We start from the raw sequence: 10,941 nt of genomic DNA, 5'->3' as shown, positions 1-10,941 counted from the left end.
TTCTACATGTTAGAGGTGTCCAATTGTTATGAAACTTTAAATTGGAGGTCCTTATATGGTAATTAGACCATTGGTAACTTGGTAGACAAAAATGGACATGAGATAAGTGAAATAGAAAAATTTTAAGTTAGGGGTAATTTGGTAATCTAGTAATTAAAAAGAATTAAAAGGGAAAAAGATGGAAAATTATGCTCATCTTCTTCATATGAATGAAATCAGCAAGGGGGAAGCCATAGTTAGGGTTTTCAAGCTTCCAAGCTCCATAATCAAGAAGTACGAAACTCGAGGTTAGACAAAGGGTAGAATAAAGTTGAAGACTAAGTTGGTGAATTTGGCTATAATTGGTACCGAGGTAAGTTTACGGTAAATAAATACAATATTTTAATAATTATTATTAATGTTGTTACTTTCCAGCAATTATATATTTATTTCATGAATTTATTTGATGATGATCCAAGCATGAAATGATAGAATTAAAATTAAAAAGTCTCGTTGATACATAAGGATGGTACTGGATATGAATGTCATGACATTTGGGTAAAGAGATCCCATGTAAGACCATGTCTGGGGCATGGCATTGGCATCCTTAAGATCATGAGAGGTCCCCTGTAAGATCATGTCTGGGACATGGCATGGGCACCAACATGAGAACATCCCATGTAAGACCATGTCTGGGACATGGCTTTGGCATGTTATTATCAGAAGAGACCCAAGTATCCTTATTATTCCAATGTAGCTCAACGGGCTTGTAAACGAATCATGTTCATGAAAGTTCAATTTAAAGCATAAATGGCAAGCTCAGGTAAGTTATAAGAGTTAAGAACTTATTATACTATCAATTGATGTTCAACGATGCAGCAAGAGATGAGTAAGTTATGCACACAAGTATATTAAGTAAACAAGCAAGAGAACTAGTATGAGATTAACTAAAGAGTAAATTAGAGATATAGACATTTGAGTTTAACTATTTGAGTTAAATATTGTTATTTATTTGCTAGTAAACATACTAAGATTTATGCTTACGTCTTTTATTTCTCTTTCTCTTATAGTATTACAAGGCTACTTCAAGGATCCTAAAGAAGTCGGAGATCGTCCACACTATCAACCACAGCAACTCGGTATTTTTATGTTGAACCATGTTGAGTATGGCATGTATAGGGATATAGTTATTCTAAATGTTTGTATTTATAATTTTGCTAAAGAATGATGTGTAAGTATTTGATGATGAATGGTTGCTAAAATGGTTAAGTATGGAAGTGTTTGTTGTTATAAAAGTTTAGGTGATAAACTATGCATGGAAATCATAAAAGGGTAAAATTTTGCAAAGAAACAGAATTCAGATAGCACTATGACGTGACTTTAAAAAATCACCTAGGATGGTATAAAATGAATTAGAGGGTGAATTATATATGGAATTAAAGCTTGTTTAGTCTCTTTTCATGTAAAAATAACAGTGTAGCAAAAGGAACTTTATATTTTAAGATATGTGAATTTTAGTAAGATAGGGTCAGAACTGTTTTTGGAGTCCCCTGTTCTGAGTTTAGAAAATAATTAAAAATTGTAAAAGAATGGTTATGAGTTGAAATTTACATTCTTATATTCCTTAATGAGTCTATTTTCTGTAGGAACAAGTGGGAATAGCATATGAAAATCCTATAATGAGAAAAGTTATTTTTAGTAACAAGAGGTCAGAACAGTCGAATGGTGAAATAGGGGAGGCTTTAACTAATAAAATGTACTAATTTGCTGAACCAAAAATTCTGAAAATTTTATGGAAAGTAGATATATGAGTCTAGTTTTAGGAAAAATTTACGGAGTTAAATTTAAAGTTACGTAGCTCGAGTTATAATTAATTTAGTAACTACTGCGCGATTGGACAGCTTTGCTGTAAATAGTGAAATTAAATTGCAAAGTAAATTTTTTTTATGCTCCGAATTAGTAAGATAAGTTAAGTAATGCCTCGTGCTCGACTCTGGAAACGGTCTCAGGTAAGGGGTGTTACATTTTGTTGGTATCAGAGCAGGTTTAGTCGATTCTCGGAAATATACAGTATGAATAAGAGTCTACCTATACATGCCATACTTATATATTTTGATAGTGTGACGACTCCTGACAATTTTAAAATGTTTTCTTTTATAGTTATGGATCCTGAACGAGCTAGTACAGATGAAGTAGAGAGTAATGCGCCTATTCCTGCAGAAGGGATGATGCCATCAGATGTTAATGTTAGTGAAAGACCTGCATCAAATAGACAGGGAGAAGGAGCTAGAGAAGCCTTCTTCCAAGCCATGACTGATTGGTTTGCCGAGTTCGTTCGTACGAATCCGGCTATAAGACCTCCACCCCCTTAAGAATCACAGGTTCCCCATGTAGCTTCCCCAGCTGCAGGTATAGTTATCAGGGAGAGACCACCTGTTGATAAGATTAGGAAGCAAGGGGCTGAGGAATTTCGGGCTACAAAAGATGATGATGCAGAAAAAGCAGAATTTTGGCACGAAAACACCATTAGAGTTTTTGAAGAATTATCTTGTACACCGGAAGAATGTATGAAGTGTGTGGTTTCACTTCTTCGAAATTCAGCCTACCATTGGTGGAAGACCCTTGTTTCAGTAGTACCGAGTGAGAAGATTACTTGGGATTTCTTTCAGGAGGAGTTCCGAAAGAAGTACATCAGCCAGAGATTTATAGATCAAAAAAGGAAGGAGTTTCTTAAGCTAAAACAAGGTAAGATGTCCGTGACTTAATATGAACGTGAATTTGTCAGACTTAGTAAGTATACACGGGAATTTGTGTCCACTGAAGCTAACATGTGTAAGAGATTTGAAGAAGGACTTAATGATGATATTCGATTATCCGTGGGTGTCCTGGAAATTAGAGAGTTTATTGTTTTGGTTGAGAGAGCTTGTAAAGCAGAAGATTTGCTAAAAGAAAAAGAGAAAGGCAAAACTGGAGCTGAAGCGCAGGATACAAAGAAGAGACAGATGAGTAAATCATTTCAGTCTATGTCTAAGAGGCCTAGGGAGCTCTCTAGCGGATCATATTTTCCAGCTAGATATCCTGGCCGAAGCAGGGGCAGAAGATTTGAGGGTTCTAGAGCTCAAACCACTACAGTTGCAAGTACTGGCAGTACTCGACCTCCTAGGCTGGAATGTCCTCAATGTGGGAGACGCCACCCCAGAGAGTGTAGAGCAGGTGAAAATGTTTGTTTCAAATGTGGAGCGTCCGATCACTTTATTCGGGATTGTCCTGAAACAGCTAAAAGAGAAGAGATAACGAGTGTGAGATCAGGAAATGCTCCTACCAGAGGTAAACAGCAGAGAAACCCAGGAGTGGGAGCGAGTAATAGGAGTGCATCCAGAGATTCAGCAGCGAGATCAGATGTTAGAGCACCCGCGAGAACACATGCTATTCGTGCTCGTGAAGAGGCGTCCTCTCTTGATATAATTACGGGTACATTTTCTCTTTATGACACTAATGTTATTGCATTAATTGATCCTGGCTCTACACATTCATATATATGCACGAAATTAGTATTTGTTAAAAATTTGCCTGTTGAACTTACTGAATTTGTGGTTAAAGTCTCGAACCCCCTAGGCCAGTTTGTGATGGTGGATAAAGTTTGTAAAAATTGTCCACTGATGATAAAAGGTATTTGTTTCCAGTTGACTTGATGTTATTGCCTTTTGATGAGTTTGATGTGATATTGGGCATGGATTGGTTAACTCAGCATGACGCAGTAGTAAACTGTAGACAGAAATATGTTGTACTGAAGTGCCAGAATGGAGAATTACTTCGGGTTAAATCTGATCAGACAGATGAATTATCTAATGTAATTTCAGTGATGTCAGCTCAGAGGTGTGTCAGAAAAGGGTATGATGTTTATTTGGCGTATGTGTTGGATACTAAAGTATCTGAGTCAAAGATACAGGAAGTGTCAGTTGTATGTGAATTTTCTGATGTGTTTCCAGAGGAATTACCGGGGTTGCCACCTGAAAGAAAAGTGGAATTTTCTATAGATCTGATTCCGAGAACTACCCAAATTTCCATAGCTCCATATTGTATGGCTCCTACAGAATTAAAAGAGTTAAAGGCACAGTTACAGGAACTTGTTGACAGAGGTTTTGTTCGTCCGAGTCATTCACCTTGGGGTGCTCCAGTTCTGTTTGTGAAAAAGAAAGACGGGTCTTTGAGATTGTGTATTGACTATCGGCAGCTTAATAAGGTAACTATAAAGAATAAGTACCTGTTGCCTCGAATTGATGACTTACTTGATCAACTGAAAGGTGCCACGGTATTTTCAAAGATTGATCTCCGATCGGGTTATTACCAGTTACGAGTAAAAGAGCCAGATGTGCCAAAGACAGCTTTCAGAACCAGGTATGGGCATTATGAGTTTCTGGTTATGCCGTTTGGGTTGACTAATGCACCTGCAGTATTCATGGATTTGATGAACCGGATATTCAGACCGTATCTAGACATGTTTGTAGTAGTTTTCATTGATGACATTTTAGTCTATTCTCAGGATGAAACTGAGTATGCAGAACATTTGAGAATAGTGTTGCAAATTTTGCGTGAAAAAAAACTTTATGCTAAATTCAGTAAATGTGAATTTTGGCTTCGAGAGGTAGGTTTTCTCGGACATATTGTATCCGCAGAAGGCATCAGGGTAGATCCGAGTAAAATTTCAGCTATTGTCAATTGGAGTCCACCGAAGAATGTATCTGAAGTTAGAAGTTTCTTGGGTTTAGCTGGTTATTATCAGAGATTTGTACCGGAGTTTTCTATGATAGCTTCTCCAATGACCCGTTTATTACAGAAAGATGTTAAATTTGAATGGACAGATAAATGTCAGCAAAGTTTTGATCGATTAAAGGAGTTGTTGACGAAAGCACTTGTGTTAGTACAGCCTGAATCGGGTAAGGAATTTATTATTTATAGTGATGCATCATTAAATGGTTTGGGTTGTGTCTTGATGCAAGAAGATAAAGTAATAGCCTATGCTTCAAGACAACTTAAGCCACATGAAAGAAACTACCTGGTACATGATCTCGAATTAGCTGCTATTGTATTTGCATTGAAAATATGGTGGCATTATTTGTATGGTGAAAAGTGTCATATTTATACTGATCACAAAAGCTTGAAATATTTGATGACACAGAAAGATTTGAATCTGAGACAACGCATGTGGTTTGAACTGATAAAGGATTATGATTTGGTTATTGATTACCATCCGGGTAAGGCTAATGTGGTAGCTGATGCTTTGAGCCGGAAATCTCTGTTTGCTTTACGAGCTATGAATACCCGATTGTCACTGACTGATGATGGTTCAATCATAGCTGAAATGAGAGCAAAATCAATATTTCGTCAACAAATTTGTGAAGCTCAGAGAAATGATGAGAAGTTAAAAGCTAAACGGGCACATTACAAGCTAAATGATTCAGAATTTCAGACTGGGACTGATGGTTGTTTATTATTCAGAGGTAGAGTATGTGTACCGAAGAATTCCGAGCTTATACAGAAGATTCTACACGAGGCCCATAGCGGTACTATGTCTGTACATCCGGGGAGTAATAAAATGTATAATGACTTGAAAAAGATGTATTGGTGGCCGGGTATGAAACGTGATATCTCTGAGTTTGTATCAAGATGTTTAGTTTGTCAATAGGTTAAAGCAGAACACCAAGTACCTTCGGGGTTACTTCAGCCAATCACTATACCAGAATGGAAATGGGAAAGAATCACTATGGATTTTGTATCTGGGTTACCGATGTTTCCAAGGAAGAAAATGTAAAACACCATTATATTGGACAGAGCTTAGTGAAAAGAAGATACACGGGGTTGATTTGATCTGGGAAACAGAAGAAAAAGTAAGGCTGATTCGAGATAGTCTAAAAGCAGCTTCCGATCGTCAGAAGTCATACGCCGATCTTAAACGAAGGGAGATTGAATTTCAGGTGGGTGATAAAGTATTCTTAAAAGTTTCTCCTTGGAAGAAAGTTCTCCGGTTCGGTCGAAAGGGTAAATTGAGTCCAAGATTTATCAGACCATATGAGATTATAGAAAGAATTAGACCAGTTGCTTACCGATTGGCTTTACCACCGGAACTCGACAAAATTCATAATGTATTTCATGTATCTATGCTACGACGGTATCTATCAGATCCTTCACATGTTATTACTCCAACAGAAGTAGAAATTCAGCCGGATATGACTTATAATGAAGAACCGGTTAAAGTATTAGCACGAGAAACAAAGGAGCTTAGAAACAAAAAAGTAAATCTGGTGAAACTGCTATGGCAAAAGCACGGGATTGAGGAAGCAACATGGGAACCGGAAGAGACAATGAGGAAGCAATACCCGAATCTCTTTACTGGTAAGATTTTCGAGGACGAAAATCCTAAAAAGGATGGGAGAGTTGTAATGGCCCAAATTTGAGGTTATCGAAACAGTGGTTTCGGGACCACAAATCCGATGAGAAAAATTGTATTTTTCTTATGTTTTTATGGTCTACAATTTCACAAAATGATTTTGTGAAAATTTCGTTCGAAAATTTCGACATTTGGGCACTCAATTTAGTCAAAAGGACTAAATTGTAAAAAAGTGTAAAAGTTGAGTTCTACGTGTTAGAGGTGTCCAATTGTTATGAAACTTTAAATTGGAGGTCCTTATATGGTAATTAGACCATTGGTAACTTGGTAGACAAAAATGGACATGAGATAAGTGAAATAGAAAAATTTTAAGTTAGGGGCAATTTGGTAATCTAGTAATTAAAATGAATTAAAAGGGAAAAAGATGGCAAATTATGCTCATCTTCTTCATATGAATGAAATCAGCAAGGGGGAAGCCATATTTAGGGTTTTCAAGCTTCCAAGCTCCATAATCAAGAAGTACGGAACTCGAGGTTAGACAAAGGGAAGAATAAAGTTGAAGACTAAGTTGGTGAATTTGGCTATAATTGGTACCGAGGTAAGTTTACGGTAAATAAATACAATATTTTAATAATTATTATTAATTTTGTTACTTTCCAGCAATTATATATTTATTTCATGAATTTATTTGATGATGATCCAAGCATGAAATGATAGAGAATTAAAATTAAAAAGTTTCGTTGATACGTAAGGATGGTACTGGATATGAATGTCATGACATTTGGGTAAAGAGATCCCATGTAAGACCATGTCTGGGACATGGCATTGGCATCCTTAAGATCATGAGAGGTCCCCTATAAGACCATGTCTGGGACATGGCATGGGCACCGAGACGAGAGGTCCCATGTAAGACCATGTCTGGGACATGGCGTTGGCACCGAGATGAGAGGTCCCCTATAAGACCATGTCTGGGACATGGCATGGGCACCAACATGAGAACATCCCATGTAAGACCATGTCTGGTACATGGCTTTGGCATGTTATTATCAGAAGAGACCCAAGTATCCTTATTATTCCAATGTAGCTCAACGGGCTTGTAAACGAATCATGTTCATGAAAGTTCAGTTTAAAGCATAAATGGCAAGCTCAGGTAAGTTATAAGAGTTAAGAACTTATTATACTATCAATTGATGTTCAACGATGCAGCAAGAGATGAGTAAGTTATGCACACAAGTATATTAAGTAAACAAGCAAGAGAACTAGTATGAGATTAACCAAAGAGTAAACTAGAGATATAGACATTTGAGTTTAACTATTTGAGTTAAATATTATTATTTATTTGCTAGTAAACTTACTAAGCTTTATGCTTACGTCTTTTATTTCTCTTTCTCTTATAGTATTACAAGGCTACTTCAAGGATCCTAAAGAAGTCGGAGATCGTCCACACTATCAACCACAGCAACTCGGTATTTTTATGTTGAACCATGTTGAGTATGGCATGTATAGGGATTTAGTTATTCTAAATGTTTGTATTTATGATTTTTCTAAAGAATGATGTGTAAGTATTTGATGATGAATGGTTGCTAAAATGGTTAATTATGGAAGTTTTTGTTGTTATAAAAGTTTAGGTGATAAACTATGCATGGAAATCATAAAAGGGTAAAATTTTGCAAAGAAACAGAATTCAGACAGCACTGTGACGTGACTTTGAAAAATCACCTAGGATGGTATAAAATGAATTAGAGGGTGAATGATATATGGAATTAAATCTTGTTGAGTCTATTTTCATGAAAAAATAACAATGTAGAAAAAGGAATTTTATATTTTAATATATGTGAATTTTAGTAAGATAGGGTCAGAACTGTTTTTGGAGTCCCCTGTTCTGAGTTTAGAAAATAATTAAAAATTTTACAAGAATGGTTATGAGTTGAAATTTACATTATTAGATTCCTTAATTAGTCTATTTTCTGTAGGAACAAGTGGGAATAGCATATGAAAATCCTATAATGAGAAAAGTTATTTTTAGTAACAAGAGGTCAGATCAGTCGAATGGTGAAATAGGGGAGGCTTTAACTAATAAACTGTACTAATTGGCTTAACCAAAAATTCTGAAAATTTTATGGAAAGTAGATATATGAGTCTAGTTTTATGGAAAATTTACGGAGTTAAATTTTGAGTTCCGTAGCTCGAGTTATAATTAATTTCGTGACTGCTGCGCGATTGGACAGCTTTGCTGTAAATAGTGAAATTAAATTGCAAAGTTTTTTTTTATGCTCCGAATTAGTAAGATAAGTTAAGTAATGCCTCGTGCTCGACTCCGGCAACGGTCTCGGGTAAGGGGTATTACAAAATCAGAATCCTACCCACCAGCCTCTACACACTATCTTCGTCCAACCCTACACACCATGTGGGAATTAAACCAACCCACCAATCCTTACACACCATGCTATACCGAAATGCAGCACATAATCAAAGGTTGCAGCTGAGCTACCAGATAATAGGCTTAATAGCCTTTCAGACACTTCCTCCAAATATCATCAACCCACCCCGATCCAATGCAACATACAAAATATGTCATGCCATTATGCAATAATAGTACATACATTCAAATATCATAAGTCATGCTCGGTATAGCAATTAGTCAGACAGATCACACATATAGGGATCTAAATAAAGCTTACCGACCCTACAGTAGGTCCACAGTCGACTTGGGCGACTCATGCAACCTTATAGAACTTTTCAGAAAAATGGGCTCACATGCCCATGTGGCCCACTCAGCCAAAATTTGCCTTGGCCGCGTGATCCATTTTTAATGTAACACGTGCTAGTTAATTATTCATATATATTTTCACTATTTACTTATATGTTCCTTCAAAGCTATCTACTTGAGTCACTATTACTAAATTATTTATATCTTGAGCTACAGATTTCCGAATTAAGGTTCACTAAATTTATTTGAAACTAGACTCAAATCCTTTCTTACCCATGTTCTACTGTCTGACAGCTTCGACCCTTCTTTGCTAAAAATTAATTATCTCTTAGTAAAAAATTTGAATGAAGTTTCCATTTGTTTTATTGAAAATAGACTCATTAATAATTTAAACATGTAAATTTTAACTCCTAATTATTTTTCTACACTTTTTGATAATTTTCCAAAGTCAGAACAGGGGAACCCGAATTCATTCTGACCTTGTCTCACAAAGTTTATTATATATCACGATTTACAATTCCATTACTTACACCGTTTCTTCTATGAGAAACTAGGCTCAATAACATTTAATTCCATATTTTGTTCATCCTCTAATTCGATTTCCACAATTTATGGCGATTTTTCAAAATTAGCGTACTACTATTGTCCAAACAGCAAGCAATTTTGACTTTTCGTCGAATCCTTTTTTTTTTGTATTTCGGGTACACACCTGATTTTGTTTTATGCTAAAATAGTCCCCGAGCACTCCAAAGCCTATAATCAAGATACTCAACATCAATTTAACGGATTTAGAAGAGAATTGACAACCAAGAACGAACAGAAACCCAACTTACCACCAACGATAACCCTCCGTTTAACTATTGTTAAGATGAGAACACTGAATTCACCAGTTCGAGCCTCCCCTTACGCCTAAATCGCAGAGAAAAAACATTACCACTTCAGTCACTAAGATATTCATGACAAAAACGAAGAGAAACATTTACCGAAACTTAGCGAGCACTAACCGCGTACGAAAACGAAGGAAAATAAATGGATTAGGCAAAAATCAAGAAGAAGAGAAAGATGGAAAACTTAGAGAATTTAGGCAAGATGAGAGGGAGAAGAATAGACGGCAAAAATTTTTTTTGAAAAAGAGAGTCAAAATTCGATTATGGGAAAAAAATCCCGATAACCCCCAAAATCCCTTAATCTTCTCCCCTAATTCCCACTACTCAGAATCCCCCTATTACACAACTCTATCTCGAAATTTGAGCAAAAAAAATAATACCCTTGCCTGCATAGGGATTCGAACACAAGACCTCCACCATAATAACACACCATTTAACAACCAAACCAGTAGCCCATTCTAATTTAATTTACCTAAGAATCAAATAAAAGCCTACTAAACAAGAGTAAGGCCTAATTCATTCAAAATACCAAAATTTTCCCAAGCGAAGGCTTGAACTTGGGAACTCCCAAACACTCCCAAAACATATAACCACTAACGCTGATAGATATTTGTATCATATTTTCACAATAACAAAATTAGAAATTTTGGGGCGTTACAGTTACATCTTAGAAATCACTTTGAATTAGGATGTGACTAGATTAGAGTGCTTCCACTTCGGGTCATATATTGAAATCAAAGACAGAAGAAAAATCAGTAAATAGAAATTAAAATTAAAATTAAAAACGGAAAAAATAAAATAAGATAAAAACCATTTCTATAATTTTCAATTTTCCTATTTATCCTACTAATTGTAGAAAATAAAATTAACTTTTATGTCAAAACCCCCCCGGCAACGGCACCAACAACTTGATCACTGCCAAACATGCGAACATTTGGACTGGAAATACTACTACAAAAGATAAAGAATTAAAACAG

At 35.9% G+C, this 10,941-nt stretch overlaps 1 protein-coding gene across 1 annotated transcript; it reads left to right on the top strand.

The window, feature by feature from the left end:
• The first annotated feature begins 2,807 nt into the window (after nucleotides 1-2,807).
• LOC107892662 (uncharacterized) lies at nucleotides 2,808-4,527 on the top strand. Its single transcript, XM_016817723.1, has 2 exons — nucleotides 2,808-3,450; nucleotides 4,523-4,527. Exons 1-2 carry the CDS (start codon nucleotides 2,808-2,810, stop codon nucleotides 4,525-4,527), a joined length of 648 nt encoding a protein of 215 aa, XP_016673212.1.
• The last annotated feature ends 6,414 nt before the right edge of the window (nucleotides 4,528-10,941 follow it).

The sequence above is a fragment of the Gossypium hirsutum genome, chromosome D09 (assembly GCF_007990345.1).
Source record: "Gossypium hirsutum isolate 1008001.06 chromosome D09, Gossypium_hirsutum_v2.1, whole genome shotgun sequence".
In the NCBI taxonomy this organism is placed as follows: domain Eukaryota; kingdom Viridiplantae; phylum Streptophyta; class Magnoliopsida; order Malvales; family Malvaceae; genus Gossypium; species Gossypium hirsutum.
Note: the sequence above shows the minus strand (reverse complement) of the source record. Positions and strands in the feature narration are given on the sequence as shown.